Genomic DNA, 23132 nt, shown 5'->3' on the forward strand with positions numbered 1-23132 from the left:
TGAAATGTATCTTAACATACCTGATGAACTTCGGGTTTGGGAGACCTTGGTAGTCAGTTCCATTCAGGAAATATTTTCACTCTGTAAAAAGTTCCCCCTGTCAGTTCTGCTCTATGGCAAGAGCTTTATCGCCCATTAGATGATGCTAGGGACCAATTGCATCCCTGAAAAGTCTGATAAATAATTTCATCCTTGTTCGTCACATCAAGCGCTCTCTCTCTCTCTCTCTCTCTCTCTCACTCACATCATTTAGGGTATGGGGGAAGCGATTTGTAGAAGAAAAAAAAATAGTTCAAATTTCCGCCACCAGGGGAAACCGGCGCTGCACATATATAAAAGTTGTCATTTGCTTCAAGGCACGCTGCTTCGCAAATGACATCCTGTTACATAAAAGCAGAAATGCCAATGCTACCGTCAATAACCATTATAGCTCTTACAAAAAAGGAACGTGCTCTTTTAGTAAAACTGTTCTACCAGAATAATAGTAACGCTAATGCAGCACTACGTGAATATCGGAAACTTATAAAGGTTTGCGTAAAGGACCTTTGACGTCAGTGTGGCTTCGAAAGCTAATAAAGAAATTTGGAGCGACCTGGGAGTTAGGTGTAATTCCAGGCAGGGAACGACCACGTGTCGGTAGTGGATGAATTGGCGGTTGCAACAGCCTCCAGGTCAGAATTCGAAACACTACCAGTCAGTAGTGCCAGAGGTGTGTCAAGAGACGTGAACCTTCCTTAAGTCTACTGTACATAAAGTGTTTCAAATAATTTTATTGGTTCCCGTACAAGATTCACGTAGTGCAAGAACTAAAGTCTTGTGATCAGCAACAACTAATAATCTTTGCTCTACAATTTCTGGCTCATATAGAACTTGAGGATACATGGGTTCGAATGATCTTGTGGTCTGATGATACGCATTTCACTCTTCATGGGACTGTAAATGCACGAATCTGCCGAATATTCTCGTCCATCTGTGCATGAAAGACCATTACAAAGTCCATACATTACAGTTCGCTGTGGATTCACAGCAGAATTTATAATCGGACCATTGTTTCTTTGAAGCGTCTACAGCTCATGGCCCCGTAAGATGTACGGTAACTGTTGCACGGTACTGCACTCTTCTAAGAGATCACATTATTCCGCTCTGCAAGAAAGGGCAATGCTTGGAGACCGTAGTGTTCGTGAAAGATGGTGTCCCTTCTCACGGGGCGCCTCCGTAGCCAGGTGGGAAGGAGCAGCAGTGCGTAGCACACGCTTCTTGATTAGACCGGGGTTCGAGCCCGTCACCACCAAATACGGAGGATGCGGAAAGGTCATTCAGGGAATGACCACCGCATATCCCGGAGCAATATGGCCTTAGTTGCTAATGCTCCTAAAAACCAAATAACAAACAAACAACCCTTCTCACGTTGGTCGAAAAGTGAAGGAACTGCTCCGTTCAACATTCGGAAAGGATCGCATAATTTTTAGAAACTTTCCGCAGTTCTGGCCAGCCCGATTAGCAGATCTTAATCCTTGTGATTTCTGGCTATTGGGTCACCTGAACTACAGAGTTTACCGTGGCGGCATATCGACGCTTGTCGATTTGAAAGCAAGCATTAAACAGCATGTAGCCAACATTCCCAATGAGATGCTACGCGCAATTGTGTCGCGCGTAGTCCTGTTTTCAGAATGTCATCTCAAGTGAAGGAAAACACATAGAACAATATCTGTAGATTTAAGTTCTGATATCAAAATCTAACCCTAAGTTAAGTATTCCATCTCATGTTTACAGTGTCAATTTCACTCTGTATAAATCTCAAATCCGCCCTACCATGGAATTGTTCCCACATCTGGGGCGGTGCCCTCAAAACCTCTCTCAGGCTTCTAGATTCCATTCAGAAGAGGGCAGTTAGGTTAATTAATGACTCCTCTCTAACAGTCTCTCCACTCTCTGTCTCATAGACGTACTGTTTATGGTGCATGTCTTTTCTACAAATACTTCCATGCACTGTTCTTCTGAATTGGCTTCTGTAATTCCCGCTCTCTCTTTCAAAACAGTCCCAACACGTGCCACCACCAGCCAACATCCATTTACTCTCCAACTTAAAACTCACAGAACCAACTTTTCATCTTCCTCATTTATTCATTCGACTGCCGTTTTCTGGAACAAGCTTCCTTCATACGTATTTCCAGAAAATTTCAATATACAGAAGTTGAAGTCTAATGTCAACAAATATCTTCTTTCGTCTTCTCAACCTCCAACCCAAGCACGGTACTAAGTACTATAGGTTCTATTAACTCTCGTGTTTGGGGTTTTCATAAAAAAAAAACAAAAAAAAAAAAAAAACACGTTTATTTCGAAGTTTTTATAGATCTCTCCTTTGTACTTAATGGATGTGATTTCGATGGTAGCATTGCACGTATTCTTACTATAACCTTACAACGCTCACTATTGTCTTCGGCATGTTGAATTATTTATTTTTTTTTCGTTGAAATTCTTTATGAAATATGGATTGGTAGAATGGTGGGAGGCGATGAATCCTGTCGCATTTTCGTTGCAATATCTGTCAATCCACGGACGCAGGTTACTCCCATGTGAAAACTGGCTTGGGTGCGTCTAAAAAAGCTTCGCTTCAAAAAAAAAAAAAATACGGGGGGGGGGGGGGGGTTAGTGAAGATCATAGCAAACCGCGAACGGTTTTCTGCCTTCAATTGCCAATAGTTGGGTTTCAATCGAAACTGTAACGAATTTTCATTAAGGTTACTCTTCAACGTCTGCAAGCCCAAACAACGCGTTTACATAAAATCGCAAGGGTATTTTAATTGGTTTTGTTTCTGAAGGTTGCTTTTCTGCTTCAGCCGAAGTGTAAATCACTTGTGTAACAATATTTGTATAGCGAATTAATTTGCTCTTTTTTTTTTCTTTCTATCTTATTTCTCATATTTAGCATTGTCATTCTACCGTTTCTAACTGATGAAATTTTTGCTTTTTTTTTTTTTTTTTTTTATTTGAGAGAGAGAGAGAGAATATTGTAACTTAAGAAAAGATGTTACAGAGAACTTAATGTTGCAACCGACCCGTCACGGCACGCTGGCCAGCGGTTAACAATACCAAGACATATAATGTGAAGTAAACTAAAAAAAAATTAGTCCAACATCATTGCATGGAAAGAACCTTCTATATCTTTTATTACATGCGAATTTGTTAAGATCAGCATCAAGATTGTAGATCTGGGAGAGCATCTGAAAAGGGAGAAACCGATCTGTCAGGAAAAGTTTCGAATTCCGGGCGGCCAGTCTAAGGGTTGTTCTCAAGGCAGAGATGGTGATTCTCCAGCAGTATGTATCCCATATGGATGGCTCGGAGATAAATACCGCATCCATTTTCACTGTGACGACCAACCTCCGGGAATTAATAAGCTGGGAGAGACGGAGAATCCCCATTGCATTCGCTAATGCCGTTGTTCTAGCTTGTGGCAGCAGATTGGATTTCCAATTGGCTCGTTTCAGTAGCCAATATTCAGATGCATTGAGAGGCTTTTTAGTCGTTTGGACCCGATGCGTACATTAAACGTGGGTAAATAATTGTTCTGATGTATTTCTTGATTATTTTGGGATCTTTAATGTGCAACATATTTTGTTTTGTTGCCCAACGAAGATTCAAGCCCGTGAGGCGAGTTTATCCACCTTATTAAATTGTTATTAATTACAATATTAATATATTAAATAAAATTTGCTAATTAAATTGCATTATTGTGTTATACGAGTACATTTCTTTTTATCATTTGATACATTCAGTAAATAGGTTCTCTGTTATATGTACAGGGTGGTTGTCAAGTCCTTTCCCACGCTTAAAACATAACTCGAAAACTCTGTAAGTCAATCTAAAAGGCCATTGTGATCAGTATGTGTAGGATTGTTTAACATAAAAATTAGTTCTAAATTTGAACAAGTTGGGTGCCCGAAGTGATTAACTAAATCAACTTGCCCACTTTTTACTAAATAATTTTTTTTTGTGCTTTTGGCATTGTTTTTCACAGCTATCTTGAATGTTTAGTACCATTTGACAGATTGCGTTCTTTAAATCTTCAGAGTTTGAAGGGAAACCTCTGTAAACACGGTGTTTCAGATGTCTTCAGAACCAAAAGCTGGTATTAGGACAAGCGATCCGGCAGTCCAGGTGTGTGGCAAATGGTGACCTATAATTCGCTCTTCCGTGAAGAATTCTCGTGGGAACTGCTTGACAATAACTGCTTACCAGTGATTAATTCATTAATCACTGGGTTAATTTTGGTCTGCAATAGGCTAAGATATTGTGTGCCGTAAATACATACCATACTATAACAGTGGGTCCCAAGCTTTTTCCTTTCATAACAGTCTTATCCACACTTCATGTGGCATACTTGTTCTCTCGCCCCACTTCCTGACCTACATGATTTATGGTATCGACTGCTTTCTTATTTGATAATTTTTATTTAATATATTTTAAGCACTAATCATAAAAAAATTAAATTGTAATATTATAGTAGAGAGAGAATTTCTGTAGGTGAGTCAAGGCCATTCACTAGTTGTAACTCGACGTAGTCACGCTACAATTCACCCCTTCTCATCAACAAACTGTTGGTCTAAGAGGACTGCTTACGTAAGCAGTTGGTAGTACGAATTTTGTGGATGAAAGGTATACGGAATGAGACAGAAGATGGGCCGCTAACGAAATTATCATCACCCTCCTAAAAAATTCCTCTCCGCTATACAAGAATAAGATGTGAATATTAAGCAGCGTTAAAGGAGACGTGATTGATGAGCGCGACCCAGTTGTTCAATTCCCAGGGCCCTGATAGTAGATAGGCTGATACAAGAGATCTTCCATATCTTGCAGTTCTGCACAACTTTTTTGCTTAAATGTATATACTGGACGGTACTAAACCAGATGTCAAAAGGACTTTAAAAAAATAGAGATAGGGGTTCTGAAAAACAACACTGCACCTGTTCTCGCCGGAATTAGAGCCGGCTCTATCAAGAATTAACTATAAATTGTGTTCAGCGGTGCGCTGTATTGAGTTACGCTGTTCATAGGGCCATGAGGGTGAGAACTACATGCCAGCAAAACTTCATGGTGGGGCAGATTGATTGATTGGTTGGTTGAAATGAGGGTTTTTGGCACAAGGACTTTTAATGCCAAGATGTACCAATTTTAGCCTTAGACGCCCTTGTGCAAAAAAAAAAAAAAAAAAAACCACGGTCAGCATATCTCACAGAACGTGTTAATTTTTTTTGCGGCATACCAGTTGGGAATGTCCTCTGTAATGGAGTGATTTCTCAACTTGCACATGGAGATTTTCTCTAACTTAAATTTGACAATTTGTGCCTATCACAGATCTATCAAGGTGAAAGTCCGCATTATCTCTCCATTAGAGATTAAATAACCATTTTGGATCCTGCGCAACCTTGCCATTCATTTACCTGGCAAAATCACAATGACTTTGATAGTCTTGTGGTTCCAGTTGATGCAGATGTTTGATTTTATTGAGTAGGAGATGGTGTGTACTTTTAAGGCTCTACGTGCTGCTGAGAATACGCCACACGAAATGTATGGCGAGCACTAGATAATCTGAACGAATTTGTTCGGGCTTCTTTCATCTCATCTTGTGATGTTGACGGACGACCACGTCTAGGCGTTGGATTGTCTTTTTTGAAAACCCTTTACAATATTTAACATGGGTCTTCTCGAATAAGGAAGAGGCCTTAAAGACATTTTTCTGTCTTAGATACGCTCTAAACAGGGGTTCTTAACTTGTTGTCCATGTACTCCTAGGGTTATACGAATGTTTTGGGGATCCACGAATCGGGCGCAAAAAAACTTTTCCTTTGATTTCTTCCTGTTATTTTGAAAATTGTTGTGGGGGGGGGAACTGTTATTTTAAATTATTATATTAAGGTATTGTTTCACTCCAGGCAAGTGCAGAGTATTGTCAAAATAAAAATTCGGAATCGGTTGGATTTCACAGATGACATGCACTGCAATGACTACAATTTCAACTACTTTTTTATTCAAGAAAAACAATAGGAGTCCAGTCTTCTCATTGAAATTTGCTTTTGAGAAGAATTCAAATTTCCTCTTTGTTTTGTTCCCACTTTTTTATTTTTTTATTTATTTTTATTTATTTCAGTTGTATTTTCAGGAAGTGAACATTCATTTTTGACATGAAGAAACGAGAGTAACGGAGACGTACTTCTTTATAAAGATTTTTATATTTTGTGTATGTGAAGGTAATCAGTTTTCAGTGCAATAAAATAAATTGTATGAAAAATGGTGTTACTTGTTTATGTGCGTTTTTCCGGGGAGGGGTGCACATAGCTTCCATCAGATTCTCAGAGATAAAAAAAAAAATATAATAATAATAATAAAATAAATAAAAATAAAATAAGAAATAAAAAGTTAAAGAAGCACTGTTCTAAAGAGCTGCAATAACATTATCGCCATTCTTTTAATAACGTTTAATTACAATTGCTTTATCTTTAGGAAGCACTTGCAATTGCAAGGTCTCAGCGCCCTTCACCTCTTTTACTCAGTGGTAACACACTACAAACACTATTTTCTCCGGCGACGATTGCCTCCTACGCTATTGGGTTCAAGCTTTTTATCTTGACCACGAAGAATAAGATCACGACAAACAAACTTTCGAATTCTTCTGTCCCAAGGTTATTCCTTTTTATAACGAACGCAAAGCACTAATTTGTTTATTAGAGTGAATAAACTGCTTAGCCACCTGGTGATTAAATTTCTTATTTATTCAAAATAAGTGAATAAATAAGAAATTGCTTATTTTATTGTAAAAAAAATTAAGTAAAAAAAAAGAGAGAGAAAAACAATCCTCACATACGCTAATTACAATGCAAAAAAAAAAAAAAAAAAAAAATCGTGTTTTTCGATACGACGTATAGTTTTTGTAATATTCATTTTTAAAAGTGGGAAAGGCCTTTATAATCACCATGTATTTCGAAATATAAATAATCACGTCTTCTTTTCTGTGTGCCATCTCCTAACGGAGGTCGGCGACCAGCACGGCAAATATCTTTCTGGTTCTTGTAGCTCTGAACAGCTGCTTGGTGTTGAATCCTATCCAATTCTTAATGTTATCAAGCCACGATGTACGTTTTCTCCCAAGCTTTCTTTTTTTTTTTTCCCTTCCATTCTCCCCTCAATAAGTGGAATTCCATATTTGTTGTTGGTGTCCAAGATATTCCGTGTTTCTTTTTTTTTTATGCCTTTCAGCAATTCAAGGGTTAATATGCAAATGCTCTTTTTCAACTACTTCTTTTTGTCCGCCACCCAATTACTGTACTAGCATGCTTCGTGTACGCCATTAAAATAACTGATTGTAATAAATTAAATAAATATTTAATCAATAAAAGTGAAGAAAATTATAGGTTAAAAACTTGATGAGTAATTATTGTTTATTATTTTCCCATTAGCAATACAACCCACACCATCAGATCTGGGCTCATCACAATCGTCTTTAACTTGTACTAATATTGATAACAACACTAATCCACTATTTAATAAATTTTCTGGAGGTAGGTCTTACATCCCTTTACTTTCTAATTTTTCGCCCCATGGTAATGCAGACACTACAGGCGTGGGTAATAATAAGTGTAATCCAGTAACGCATTTACTAACATTACCACCATGTTACACTGCCACTTCTACCTGCTTCCTTTCTTCTCCTTCGTTAACAACCATCGATTATAGCGGCCCAAGTGACGGTGGTGCGGGTCATCACCAGAACGGAAAGCTATCGTCAGCGACGGATGTCAGGGAATCCAGTGTTGCTAGTACTCCATCAGATTCACCCTGTACAAGACGTATGAAGAAACCTGGCCGTTCGAAAAAACAGTCTTTAGCACAACGACAACGACAGAGTTCTGGTTCGGACAGCAAAGAAAATACACTTCCCAGAAGGTATAGGAAGAGAAAGGAATCTTTACCTTTTTACTGTGACGATGATACGCTTTTTGCTAGAAGTGCTTCACTTCCAAGTAGACACGCAGATAGGAACTGGTTGCAATCGGCAGCATGGGCTTGGAGTCCGTATTCTGTTGAAAGCAAATTATGGCAGTTGGAAGAGGAAATGGGAATTGCAATGCCTCTGGAAAGTGGTTTTCTCTACCATAATGATTTCGATTCTCAAAGTGAAGTTGACCTCGATGTTGATAAAATTGTTCCAGAAGGGGATGATTATAGGCTGGTCTTTATCAGCTCTTCTGGATCATCATATTCTTCAGATGAAGACTCGGATTCCTCTGAGGGTAGTGCTGAAAAGCGCTGTGGATGCCTTCTCCGTGTAAGATCGCGGGTCGAGATTACAAACGGAACTATTTACATCGAGGATTCCGACTGGGAGATATGTTCAGATTCAGAGTGTGTAAGAACTGTTTCACCTACGCCCAGTTTTGATGCCATATCATCTGATAGCTTTCTTTCAGACGAGCAGAATGTTTCTAAGTCGGATTATTTCCAGGAAGAGCGTCCTAGTTCAACACAGCTCGTGCCATCTTGGGAAGTAGTAGATAAGCTGAGCCTTGCAAGAAGTAACGAGGAACAAGATCATGGAGACACTCTTTGTGCACGCCTCTCTATTACCAGTGAAGGGGGTGTTGGCACTAATATCGCTGAATTATTTTCTGCTCGTCGGAACAAGGGTTTGGACTGTCACTTTCTTATTTTTGATGTTGCCGGTTATGTCAATGTATGTCAAACTCCAAATATATCGAAGAGATTAATCTCGCCCGTTACACTACCATTACCCATTTGTGACTTAACAATGTTAAATTTGGAACGTACGTATGGGTTTCCTTCAACTTCAGTTACTACACGTAACGCCGCAGGTTATCACATTGTAAACAAACATGAACATGAGCACGTGCCGCTTACGGACTGTACTGACTGTGATTTGGAAGAAATTAGCACTAGCGATCATATTCGGGTAACGAACGTGCTCGATTCCAGTTCATCTGAGTCTGCTGAAGCGTATCACGTTGCCCACACCTGTGTTGTTGACCTCCCTGCACTTGATAGTCCATTGTTTAGAGGGTTAGGCGTATCGCAATCCTCTAACGCTTCTGCCCACGATTCAGAAAGTAGGGCTGAGATAGCTAGCAGTTTTGTAAACAGTGAAGGCGATAAGCTACCCAGCAACTTTACCACTTCTACGGGACAAAGGCTATATGCAGGGTTTACTAGGGTAACCGAGTCATGCAATCTCCGTAACAGCCACCTGTTGCCCGTAGCGCCACTCCCGAAATTTGAAACCATAGCAACGGAGCACACCCCGACTGAGAATTATACAACGGAAGGAGTAAACGAGGGCTTAGAGTTGAGCGGAAACGTGACTCCCCGTAACAGCGACGCGTCTGGAATAGACGAACAAGCCTCCGTTAGAAGTTCGTCGGTCTGTGACGGCTCACTATGCGATCGTCCCTCTGCACAAGTTCAGAATCACTTCACCAGAGATCACGTGCTAGGAAAAACTTTATTTCGGTCATCTGCTGGCAGTAAGGTTCAGATAGCAGATTCTGATAAGGTGAATTGTACTCAAGTAAATACAGAGTATACTCCTATTTCTACAAATAATATATGTTCTGCAGAATGTATTCGGTCAGAAGCAGGGCCTGCAGCGCATTCCTGTTTTAATGTTAACGAATCTGTGCATTATGAAAAAGTTGGAACAACCATTTCTGACAATGACAGTTTAGCCACCAAGGTTCCGGAAGTTCAGTTCACAATCCGTATATACTCAGTTTGTGAACAAGCTGCTCCCACGGGTGAAAATTTACAGTCAGGCGATGACAACATGGCACTGGCAACAGGTGATGAGTGCTCTGAACCATTACGTGTTCACTGTAGAGTGTGTGAAGTTGGGAAGAACACGAACATATCGCATACCTGTGACAAACACGTGCAAGTGCAAGGCGCGTATGTTTGTTTTGGTTCCAATGTCACAGAAGCGATCGGAAATCGGCAGTTCGAAATTGCGAATGTTTTGCAGTCAGAGGCACCGAAGCGTGTTAATACCAGCATGAGCGCGACAGGTCTCGGGAACCGAGCAGCTGCTTCGTACGGAGTCATAGACCCTGACCTGAGGGCATCTGAGTGTGACTGGGGAAGTGAGGTACGCGCTTTGGTCGATCCCACACCGCTGGTGGGGAAGGACGACGGACAAAATAGGGGATTTCAACAAAACAGTAAGGCTGAATTAGACTACATACAGGTTGAGCGTCCTACGGATAACGAAGGAGACGCTAGCGTAGGAGAACTAGACGAGACATTGGGCGTCCCGCAGATAGCATTTGAGAAGCAGGGTAATGTAAACGCCCGAGATGTGTTTAGCCCACCTATGTTTTCTGACTCAGAACCGGAAGTTGTCAGTGTTCGAGGAACTTTCGGAGAGGGCTGTGTGTTCATTAAGCGTTCTCTGAATCGTTTTAGCATTGTTAGTAGTGTAGCACACCTTAATACTGTTCCGGAAGCCACTTCTCTGGGCACAGGCACCCCCACGAAAAGTAGTCCGGGTGCTGAGGTTTCTAACCAGGTAGACAACGGTGAAAAAGATGTCTCTTGGATTAAGTGTATACTTCTTGAAGATACTGCCGCATTAGTATCACCAGCTGAAACTTCTTGTAATGAAATTTCCAGAATGGAGACCCGTTCGCTTATAGAGACTCCTAGTGGCCATGGTGACGATGTTGAAGTGATGTCAAGTGGGGACGAGCTGGATAGGCTGGAATCTGACACAGATTCTCAGGATACAGTGATTGAAGGAGAAGCATATAAACGCATGAGGATACTAGCAATTAGGGAAAAAATATTTCAGGCAAATGACAGACTTTCCAAGGAATGTAGTGACAGTGAAATTGATACAGATAACTTAGGTGAAGTTTCTCCAGACAAAACAAGATCATTGTTGGAAGATGAAATAGTAAGTTCCTTACTTGATAAGAATGAAAGAAATATAGCTTTGAAAGATAACTGTCATAATAGTTTGAATATGCGGTTAGAAAGTACAGAAAATAATTCTTTAGACTGTAAATTAAATTTTTCCATGCATCAAAAAGTTAGCTGCATATTTATAGGTGACAGTGCTGTAGATTTAAACCACGCTAATTATTATGACAAATGCCCATCATTAGAAAAACAAGAAAAATACCTTATGTTGTCTCAAAATAGTAAAGAACTAAATTCAGATGAAAGGATGTCAGATTATACTAGTCCCTTATTACATGTTTCAGTAGATGAAAAATTAAGTGAAATTGATGGTGAAGGGAGTCATAATAATTATGATAATTTTGTCACTGATGCCTCAAGTACCTCAGAGTCAAGTGATAATGGTAGTGACTGTGAAGAAGTTGTCTTAAGTGACACTTCTACATCTTCTGATGAAGCTACTTATATTGCACCAGCAGCAGCATTTAGTTTTTATCATCCTGTTTCATATCCACTTCATACTATAATGGAAGAAAGTTGTGAAGAAAGTGAAAAAGAATCTAGGGCAACAACACCCATCAATGGAATACAACCTTCAGAGTTGGAAAAGTATTTCAATTTAACTTTTGGCACCTCTTCCCTTACTGTTCATAATGTACAAAATCGTCCAGAGCATGAAGAGAATTCATTTCCTGAAAATGAACTTGGTGTTTCTTTATATGAAACTGCAGGAGCTATAAATAGCAAAGCAAAAGAAAATAAAGATGCTATTGGTTATGCTGAATTAGCATCCTCTCGTCTTGAAAAATATTTCACTTCGGGTCTTACAGAAAATGGTTACTTTTGTTGTCCAGATCATATCGATACTTCGCAACTTAGTGATGAAACTGGTGATATTAGTAGTGATGATGATGATGACTGTACTTCATCATCAAGAAAGCGGGCAGTTGTTCTTAATTCACCGGCCACTGAGTTATCTGAAGAACATTGCAGTTTTCCTTTATATACCAATAAATGTGTTAATGAATCAGGAAGTGTTTATGAGCAAAGAATATCATCTAATGATATCCAAAAAGTCAAACTTGCTGAAAAAAATTATTCAAACAAATTGGAATCCAAAATAGATTCCCCTCTTATTGTTGAGCTGGACTTAACAAAGCTAAGCAGAAGTACTAACCAGCAAAATATTAATAACAGATGTGCAATAAAAAGAGATTATATCTGTACAGCTAATGCAAATGAACAAGTAATGCCTTTGTTGGTTGATAGTTCCTTGTCTCCTCCAGTCAGATCTGCAGCCAGCCAAAGTACTTCTGCAATAAAATATTGTGAGCAGGAGAAAAAGAAATGGAGCAAATATACCACCAAGAATCAAAAGGAAAAGTATAGTCATAATGAAGAAGAATGCTTTAAATCTGAAGAATCTAAATATAAGCCTTCAAGTGATACCTTCTCTGATGAAGAAGCAAAATATATAATGAATAAACTAATCACCCACTTTACTGACAGTAAAGCAGAAAATACAGATACTGATCTAGTGAAAACAGAAGAAAAATTACTACCTAATAAGAAGGAAGAATGTTGTCCTGCATTAAAGATTTTAGAAACCCAAATAACAAGGCTAATGCAGACTGTATCTCCTCTGTCTTTGTCTACTGGTGAACCTAGTAGTAGTTGTAGTAGTACCATAGGAAGTAATAATAGTGATTATGGGAGTGATACATTAGAATCAGGAGAGGAGACTACCACTGATGAAGATGATGTATTAAGAAGCCATAGTGAGAGAAAAGCAAAAAATTTACTAATAAGAAGGCAGAACTTTTCAAGCCCCATATTTTCTCATGCACCACATAGATCTGAACATACTGGAAGTAGTGACAGTTCAGAATCTACTGTATCGGAAGAAACCCTTTATATCTGTAAACAGTTGATGGCATCCTTAAAAAAAATAACGGATAAAACAGAATGTGGCATAAATATACATATATCACATCATGAGGATAATGTTACCAATGCTCGGCAGTATATTACTAATCAAATTGTTGCTTTAATGCATACTGTTAGTGCTAGTCGGAATGGGTCTCCACTCAGAGATAGGAAGACTCCTTTGAATACCTGCCAACAGAACAGTGATGAAATTCATATTACTATTAATGATACCCATGATAGTTCAGATATGGAAAGTCCAAGACCAGATGAGGAAAAGAATGGTTGCACTAAAAGTAAGACTCCTTCAGAGTCAGGATCAGAAACGACTATATCTGCAAGCATTAGCATTCCTAGTTATGATGATTCTGACTGCACACCAACGGAGTCAGAAATTTCTCATGAAATGGATGAATTATTTGCACTATTAGAAAATTCAAATGGAGCCATGCCTGATTCTCTGGTAATATCCAAGCCATCTGATACAGATATATTTACTGTAGATGATGGAATGTCATTTCAGCACCTAGATATATTGCCAAACTTGGAAGATGAAATTAGATTTAATTTTTGTTATCCCAGTCTTGTATCACAAGACCTTGATATTTATTCAGAGAGTACAGTATCTTACAATAAACCTGTTGAACCAAAAGAGCTAAATAGTGATCTCAATTCTACTGTAAAAGATGTGTCCAACCAAAAGCATGAATCAGAAGATTCAAAGAATGTTGTGTCCAGAAGAAATATAATTCATTTGAATGGTTCAAAATTTTTAAAGAGTGAAACAGTAGATACTATTACTGAAGAAAAATGCACTAAAAATATACCTACATTTGTCAACATTTCTTTTGAAAGCAATGGTGATGAAACTGCTGATAATGATGTATCTAGTAGTATTAAGAATCAGACACCATGCCAACTTATTAAAAACCAGTTCTGTGAAGAAAAAAATAATTCAGTAACAGATAGACAGACTACAAACATTGAAATTATAAATGATAAAAATAAAACAGATTGCATTGAAATATCAACTTCAAAAGTTTCGGTCACTAGTGATGAAGGAGCAGAAGCAGACCATGAAGAAGACAATGGAATAATCACTCCTTTGCCAAAAGTTATCAATCCCAAAGAAAAGGCTTCTAGTGAGAATGATTTGCTAGTTGCTAATTATCGCACAACAAGCAAAGGAAGCAAAGTATTTGGAACAAAATCAGCAGGGAATATCTCTGAACTAGAAAGCAATTCAAACAAAAGTACATTTCGTGATACTGGCTATTATTCATTCAAATCATCTGAAGAAAGCATTCTTAGCTTAGATGATTCTACTGCTAGTCGTACTTCAACTACCTCATTGACTCACTATCGCTCGCTAACATCTACTGAAACTATTCCAGAGGAAGAGGAATCAAATTCTAAACCTGTTAATCCCACAAAAATGTCACTTAGTTCTGGTAATATTCCAGATACAGTATCCAGCACTGGGTCTTCTAAATCCAGTACATTGCCTCTAAGTTTGTGCAGCAAGGGTGCCATTCCACCTTCAGCTACTGGTCATAGGATTCGGCCATTTACCTCCTCATTTTTTTCAACATCAGGAGTACTCAGGAAGCTTACACATCTCAGAGGTATATTTGTAGATATGTAAATATTTAGCTGTTAAAGTTTTTTTTATTAAAGTTGGCATGTTTTTATTATTTATGAATACTCACTTTAATATTTTGAATATAATTTTTCTGCAATTTTTTAATATCACAATATATTAAAAATTCTTGAATGTTTCAATTTTTGGGATAAAGAAGTTTGATCTTAAATATTTTATTATATTTAGTATTAGTATTTTCAAGTGATGCAAGGAAGTGGACTTTTTCTGCATCAGCCAAAATAAAATAAATAATATATCTTATATTATTCCATGATATTTTATATTTGTGTCCCTTGGTGTTTATCTTACCTATGAGGGAGAACAGACCTTCCTCATTTATTGTACTCAACCTCTTCAGTGCTTTATACATGTCAATTAGATATCCCTCTAGATTTCTAGTTGTCAAACTTTGTAGTCTACATCCTATAAGCCATCCTTCATATGTGTATCAATTTTCACTCATAACTAATCTGGGTGTCCTCCATTGAATCCCCTCCAGAACTTTTGTATTTTTTTTAAACTGTATTCTCCAGACCTGAATACAATATTGTATAATGCAATAAAGACGTCCTCTCCCTACTAGCAAAGGTCCTATAAACCATGGACAGGACACCATGTGCCTTCCTGGCCACCTATTTATTCCAAATGGAAAATTTCATGTAAGGTTGAATTGCAACACTTAAGCCTTTATGATCTTGGAACTTATTAGTTCCTCTTCCCCCAACTTATACGTGATGCCAAGATTTATTTTCCCCAAATACTTAACATTACATTTAGAAGCATCAAACTTCAGTTGCCATTTTTTGGATATATATGCAACCGATCAAACTCTGGGGGGGGGTACCATTTGTTATGCTATTCTACCCTGAAGAATGACGATTTATGACAACATTCTTTCCCAATTTTTTTTAGCCAAAGGAAGCCCACTGAAATCCACCTTAGGCCCTTACTGGTAACTTCAACTTTGTTCAGTTTATTTAGCAGCTTTCCATGAGGGACAATATCAATAATTTTAAAAAGTCTAGATAATGTGTCAAAATTGTTATCTACATCCAACCATAATTACTACATAATAGTAATTTATTGAACTGGTTAGGCATGACCTCCCTTTAATAAAACCATGCTGGGAGATCTATCTAACATGGTATTCTTGTTGAGGTAGTTCTGAATTGCATTCTAAGCCATAGACCTCATGACTACAGGTCAAATTCATTTGCCTATAGTTTCCCAACTGCTCTTTAGCACCACTTTGTGGACTGAAGGCAGGGCCGGGTGATAAAAGAGCCCCCCCTGCCATATTTAAATTTGAGGCACCTTTAATATATATATATATTACACATATACATATAAATACAAATACTACATAGGTATTTATATTGTGAATAATAATTCCTTGATAAAAATGTAAACTGAGGTCAAAAATGTTTGTTTTTTGACTAGAAAAATAGAATAATAATGAAAACAATTTTAATAGAAACTTTTAATTTATTTATTGTTCAATAAAAAGGTATAAGAATAAAATTTAAACACTTAACAAGTTAAGCTTAAGAATTCTTTTATATTACACGTTTTCTTGGTTTATTATTATTATTAGAAATTTTTATCACTACTTCAGAAAATATTTACACTGAAAATGAGGCCCCATGGCCAGTTTGGTCATAGCGTTAACGCGGCCCCTGTCTGGAAGGACACAAACACATAATTATGAGAGCATCCTTAGATTCAGGGGAGGGGTCCATGGACTGGAGATGTATAAATGTATTCCCAATTCACAAAGGGGGTTTCAAAGGGTGAAAAGAGTAATTAAAGACCTGTTAGTTTAACTTCTGTACCAGGTAAAATAATAGCCACTGGTTAAAGAAGCATTGCAGGATCATCTAGACAAGACTGCAGTAGTAATTCAGCCACAGCATGGGGTGTTTGTTAAGGGAAAGTCTTGGGTGACAAATTTGATTGGATACTATGATGTGGTTACAAAGGAACTGGATGCAAAAAATAAATTTGATATCACATACATAGATTTCAGGAAAGCTTTTGATACTGTTGGGAATGGAAAACTAGTGTACAAATTGGAGCAGTATATACTGCGTATTGGAGCTTAATACTGCATTTAGTATTAAGGGCAAGTTGCTACAATGGATACAAGGGTGGTTGAGTGGGAGAAGACGCAGTGGTAATCAATAGATGCTGCTTTTTGTGGACTAATGTTATTAGCAGAGGCACCTAGGGTTCGGTGTTGGTCCCACTGTTGTTTTGTATATTTATCAATTTATTTATTTATTTCGTATGATGTGATCAATACACGAAGGAACCAGTTTTTTCTTGCTTCCTTCGTGTATTGTGGCTGGGATAGCCAACCAACCGGTTCATTCGGCACCCATTATACAAAGGGATAATCACCAAGGATGTGATTATCACTTTGTATAAAACAATGGTCAGGCCAGGCTTTGAGTACTGCTTACAGGTCTGGATGCCTCATTTTAGGAAGAATGTAGAGTTGCTTGAGCAAGTACAGATTGGTGAAATTAATGAAGAGGTCCTCTTACCAAGAAAGGTTTAAGTTCTGTAAATTGCAGCATCTGGAGACTAGGCACCTGCAAGGTGATCTGATTGAAGTGTATAAGGTCTGGAATCGGTTGAGCAGGCTCAATTCTGATGGAATTCTTCCAATTGCTCAGATTATGAACCTGAGGTGGCATAAATTCAAATTGAGGAAAATTGTCGAATAGATGTGCATAAATTTGCCTTTAGACGTGCATAAATTTGCCTTTAGACTGAGGTACGGTGGCTGTCTTTTGTGATATTTTGTAGCTCATAGCTCTAGTACAGCTCCACCTGGGTTCTGAGCTTTGGGATATCCAAAATGAAAAGAAAAAATTGACCTAGAAGACCAATAATTTGGTCCTTGAGTCTTGTCACGTGCATCCAATCAGGTAGTATGACAGGCTAGAACTTGCTAACTGGGAGTCTGCAACACTGATGAACTGATACTAAAATGACTGACCCTTGAGACAAATGGACCGAAATTTTGTGGTTCTGTTTTCTGCAACAACCACATTTTCTGCTTGTACTTTCACAATGGTGGCACTGTTAGTAAACCTCAGTATGATTCCCATGTGCAAGTCATGAAATACTGCACTTTGTGTTGAGAGTGTGGCCACTCAGGTGTGAACCAATGTAAGCAGGGGCAAGGTATGATGTCCGCACCACACAAGGGAATACCACTCCTCTGTATTATCAGGCAATACTAGAATGTAGATAACTCTCATCAACCTGTGCAGTACCATCATTTTGCATTTGGACACTTGGATTGGAAAACCTATGTTTAGTCTGCAGAGAAAAGCTACTGCACCTGTCCGTCTCTTCATTCATACAGAGACTGGTGGTTGCTGAGTTCCAATCTTCCTTACATTTCAATGGTAACGGTACAGCGGTAAAACAGTGTTTGCAGGTTGGCAACTAGATAGCCCACTAGACCAAACCTGTTGGTAGTGTCCTAGGAGGTATCCAGATAAGCTAATGTATAATCTTGCTGAATCTGCTCTGTCAGAAAGTGACTGGAGGGGAGGCCCAATATTATGTTGAGGAGCTGGGTACATAATTGCTATTTGTACATCATATTCAAAAATTTAGTCACTTTGTATAACATTCCACTCCCACTTTTTTTTTTTTTTTTTTACTTCCGAAAACATCACAAATAGCTAAACTGATAGTGCAAACTGATTTTTAAAAGGTCTAAACCTCCTGAATGCTTCCTCATTCATTTCACAAATATATATGGTCTCAGTTCCAATTGGAAGGATGTCCATATCCCAACAGTTACTGGTTGATTCAATCACTTTTGTCTTAGTCTTAGTTGTTGTAATTAGCATTAATAGAGAAATATGATGCAAGAAAGCAAGCTTATACAGCATCAGCAAAAAAAAAAAAAAAAATCCATTTCACCCATCAATTCGCTCCAAACCTTTCTCCAGTTCTTCCTTGAATTCATTTAAGCAATCAATTTCCACAATGACAGACGGAAGTTTGTTTCAGCAGTCATCCACCCACTGGCTAAAGGCAAATTTCTGCATATCTATTCTACATCAAGATGCAAGATGAAGAATCTCTTCAGCTTTGAGCTTGCTCAAACCATTCAAGTCCTTATACACCTCAATCAAATGGCACTTCACAGTTGCCTGGTTTCCAGACTGCAATTTGCTAAAATGAGGCCTCCAGACCTGCTGCAGTACTCAAGGTGTGGCCTAACCACTGCATTATACAAAGGAATAATCACCTGCTTATACCACCAAATATGGAGGATGCGGAAAGGTCAGGGAATGACCACCGCATATTCCGGAGCAATATGGCCTTAGTTGCTAATGCTCCTAAAAACCAAACAACAACAACAACACCTGCTTATTTATCCCTGTTAGCAAAATTCCTGTATATCATTGACAAGCCTCCATGACCTGCTCTGGCAATCTATCTGCACTGCTCAGAAAATTTCATATCTCACTGCATAATTACCCCAGTCGTTTTCATTCTCCACTACCCTGCATTTAGTACCACACAGTTGGTACATTTCATTGGGGTTATTGCTACCCATATGCAATACTTTGCTTTTGTCAATGTTAAACTTCAGCTGTTGCCTCTCAGTGCAGCCCAGCTGACCAACTATTCTAGATCCTGTTGCAGTAGCATACTGTAATTAACAAACCTAGCAACCTTCGTATCATCTACAAACTTGGACATTAAATCTGATATACCTTCATTAATATTAATTAATATCATTATATTAATAAATATAGATAAATAGAGAAAACAACAAGGAGCCCAACATCAAACCTGAGGGATTCCACTAAAAATATTAGTCCACTATTGATTACCGCACTCTGTCTTCTCCCACTCAACCATCCCTTTATCCATAGCAGTAATCTTCCATCTGCAATAGTATCAAAAGCTTTCCTGAAATCCAAATATATGACATCAAAATTATTTTTGCATCCAGCTCCTTTGTGATCACATTGTAGTATCAAATCAAATTGGTCAGAAAAGATTTCCTCTTTCTGACTACTTGATTTCTCTTTGACTTCTCCACCAATCAATAGTTATGACGATGATAGTGTATTGCATTCCACTTCTAGTTTGAGAAACCTTCCCCTCCACAAACAGCATCAACTTTACAAATATCCACTCCAATTCCTTAAATGCTGAACTTATGGATTAACTTTTGCAGCCATAAGTTCAGTGTTTTGCTAATTTTTCAATGGGGGTGATAACTTAGTTAATATCAATCCTTCTAAAACTCAATCTTGTCATATCTCTCAAAAAGAAATCTTCTGCTCCTGTGCCGTATCTTTATGACACTTGATTTCTATACATTATTACATATTTCTGTTAGGCATTAATCTGACTTCTAATCTCTCTCTTGTCATAGCACATCAGTAATATTGCTTCCTGTGCATCAAAAATACTGGGTTTTCTCTTTTTCTTTCTTCTAAACAGCTGTTCACTCTGTACAAATCTTAAATTCACCCTACTGTGAGATATTGTCCCCACATCTGAACTAATTCCCTCATAACCTCTCTCCAGCTTCCAGACTCCATTCAAAAGAGGACAGTTAGGTTAATTAATGAGTCCTCTCATACAGTCTCTCCACTCTCTCATAAACATTGTTTCTGCTGCATACCTTTTCTGTACCTACTTCCATGGGCACTGTAATTCCCCCACTCTCTTTCAAACCGATCCAAACACATGCTGCCACCACTACCAGTCAACATCCATTTACGGTTCAACTTTTCTTCTTCCTCATTTGTCCCTTCAACTTCCGTATTCTTGAACAACCTCCCTTCACATGTATTTTCTGAAAATTATAATCTACAGAAATTCAAGTCTAACATCAGCAAGTATCTTCTTTCGTCTTCTTAACCTTCAACCCATGCACACTACTAAGTACTATAGGTTCTAGGATGTTTGCGAGTTCCTACCAAGTTCCAAACCACCTTCTAGGGCAGTGTTTCTCAACCTTTTTTTAATTATTGCCCCCCCTAGGGCTTTTTTTAGGCAATTTTTTTTCCTAAATGCCCCCATGAAAATTTAAACAAGAAAATACTTTATACTTAATCTTTTTATTCAATGGAATCCCTGAGCCTGATGCTTCTTAGCTAAAAGTTCAATGTTTGGTATGATTTGGTCCTTGAGGTTGTCACAGTCATTCTCTCAGATATGCCAGACAAGCTGTACTTGCTACCTGGGAGTCTAAAACGCTGATGGAACTGATATTCGGTTGATACTCAAGTCAAGTGGACCCAATTTCGGCGAAGTCCGGATGGTCTGTGACAGCCAGATCCTCTGCTTGCACCTTCATGATGGTGGGACTGTTAGTAATCCTGGGTATAACCTTCTTGCACAAGTACATGGTGGGTGACCATCCAGGTGTGAACCAACGTAAGCAGGGGTCGAGGTGTGGCGCCCACACCACATGGAGGAACGCCGCCCCTCTATGTTACCAGTCAGTACTAGGTGGTAGATGACTCACATCAACCGGTGAAATACCACCACTTTGCTTATCGGAGGCTTGAAGTGTTGGAACCCATGCTTAGTCTCTAGAGCTAAGTTAGTATTAGTATTAGTAACGGCCGCATGGTGCAAGAAAGCCTATGGCTTATGCTGCACCAGCCAAAAAAAAAAAAAAAAAAAAACCGAACAAATCAATGATAAAAAAAATAAAATAAAATAAATAACTAAATAATAATAATTAATAAAAAAAAAAAAAAAAAGGAAATTAAACCTATCATCCTATGCGCTTCCCTTACCCGAAAGTACTATCCAGATGACCTTTGAATTTCCCCAAACTGTCGGCCTCTACCACCATGAAGGCAACTTATTCCAGTAATTTATAAATCGCTGGCTAAAATAAAACTTCCTGCAGTCCAATCTAAACATTTTCCCCCGTAACTTGAATTTATGTCCCCTAGTTCTAGCATCATTTATAATCTTGAAAATTTTGTCCTAATCAAATCTCCTCTAAGGTGCCTAGTTTCCAAACTCTGCAACCCACATATTCGAAGTCTTTCTTCATAAGGACGCCTTTTTGCCGATCTCACCAGGCGAGTTGCCCTTCTTTGCACCCTTTCAAGAAGCTCGATGTCTTTCTTTAGGTGCGGTCTCCATACTTGAACACAGTATTCCAAGTGTGGTCTAACATAAGCCTTATATAATGGGATTATCACGTCCCTATCTCTACTTGCAAAAGTTCGATAGATCATTGATAGGACATCACGGGCCTTCCTTGCAACCTGTTTACAATGCTCAGAGAATTTCATGTCTGACCGTATCGTAACACCCAAGTCCCTTTCCTCCAGTACTGGGTTTAGTTGAACTCCACCAAGTGAATAAGTTATTTTGGGATTACTGTTTCCCAGGTGTAATACCTTACACTTTGTTGGATTATAGCAGAGCTGCCATTTTTCTGACCATTCCTGAAGTCTATCTAGGTCTCTCTGAAGAAGCTCAGCTTGACAGTGATCATTAACTATTCTACCAATTTTAACATCATCTGCAAATTTAGACATCACACCCTCTATCCCTTCATCAATGTCGTTTATGAAAATTAAAAACAACAATGGTCCTAATACTGATCCTTGGGGAACCCCACTTCTTACATCAACCCAATCTGAGGAATAGCCATTTATCACAACCCTCTGCCTCCTGCCCTGAAGCCATCCTTCTATCCATCTAAGGATTTTCCCTGTGATTCCAACCTGTTCCAGCTTATAAAGCAACCGCTCATGTGGGACTGAGTCAAAAGCTTTGCTGAAATCTAAATAAACAATGTCGAAATTATTCCCTAAATCCAGCTCGTGAGTGACCCTTTCGAAATAGCGAACCAGATATGTTAAACATGATTTTCCCTTTACAAAACCATGCTGAGTATCCTTGAGAATTTCAATTCGATCCAAATGATCCTGAATTCCACCCTTGATCATTGCCTCCATGATGTTCCCTACTACTGAAGTTAGACTGACAGGTCGATAATTTCCAACTTCACTTTTAGAGCCACCCTTATGTATGGGAGATACATTTGCACTTTTCCAATCCAAGGGAATCTCCCCAGAGTCTAGTGATGCTTGCATAATTAGCCTCAATGGTTCAATGCACTCGCTTGCTGCCTCTCTTAAGATTATAGGGTATATTCCATCAACTCCAGGAGCCTTACATGTGAGTCACGATACCCTGTGATGTGTTTAAGGCAGATCTCGTAACTACCATTATAAAATTAAATAAATATCAATGAAAGTAACTTTAAAAAATTATATCTATAATATTATTAAAATCAAACAGTTACAGGAAAACCTATAAAAAAATAATCCAACAATATCTAAATAAATCAAATATTTAAAAGCACTATCCAAAAGTAAACCACTTAACTGAGGAGCCCTGTCTAAGCGCGTCCGCTCACCTCGAATGCCAATTGGATTATCACCGTCAACCCTTCCCTATAGTTCTGGTCAACCCTTCGCTATCTCTTCCATCATGCAGTATGATTGATGACTTTTGAGGTTATGATGAACGTCGTGGCGAGATCCAATATTCCTTACATTTCGAGGGCGCACCT

General features: G+C 38.5%; 1 protein-coding gene across 1 annotated transcript in view; it reads left to right on the plus strand.

Moving 5' to 3' along the window:
- Positions 1-23132, plus strand: part of LOC150091382 (uncharacterized) — a 576879-nt gene that overhangs the window by 368512 nt on the left and 185235 nt on the right. The window contains exon 5 of the mRNA XM_090390158.1: positions 7458-14516. Within this exon, the coding sequence (XP_090246284.1) occupies positions 7458-14516 (7059 nt within the window). The remainder of the gene's footprint in view (positions 1-7457; positions 14517-23132) is intronic.

The sequence above is a fragment of the Mastigoproctus giganteus genome, chromosome 1 (assembly GCF_048544385.1).
Source record: "Mastigoproctus giganteus isolate SK-2022 chromosome 1, ASM4854438v1, whole genome shotgun sequence".
NCBI lineage: Eukaryota > Metazoa > Arthropoda > Arachnida > Uropygi > Thelyphonidae > Mastigoproctus > Mastigoproctus giganteus.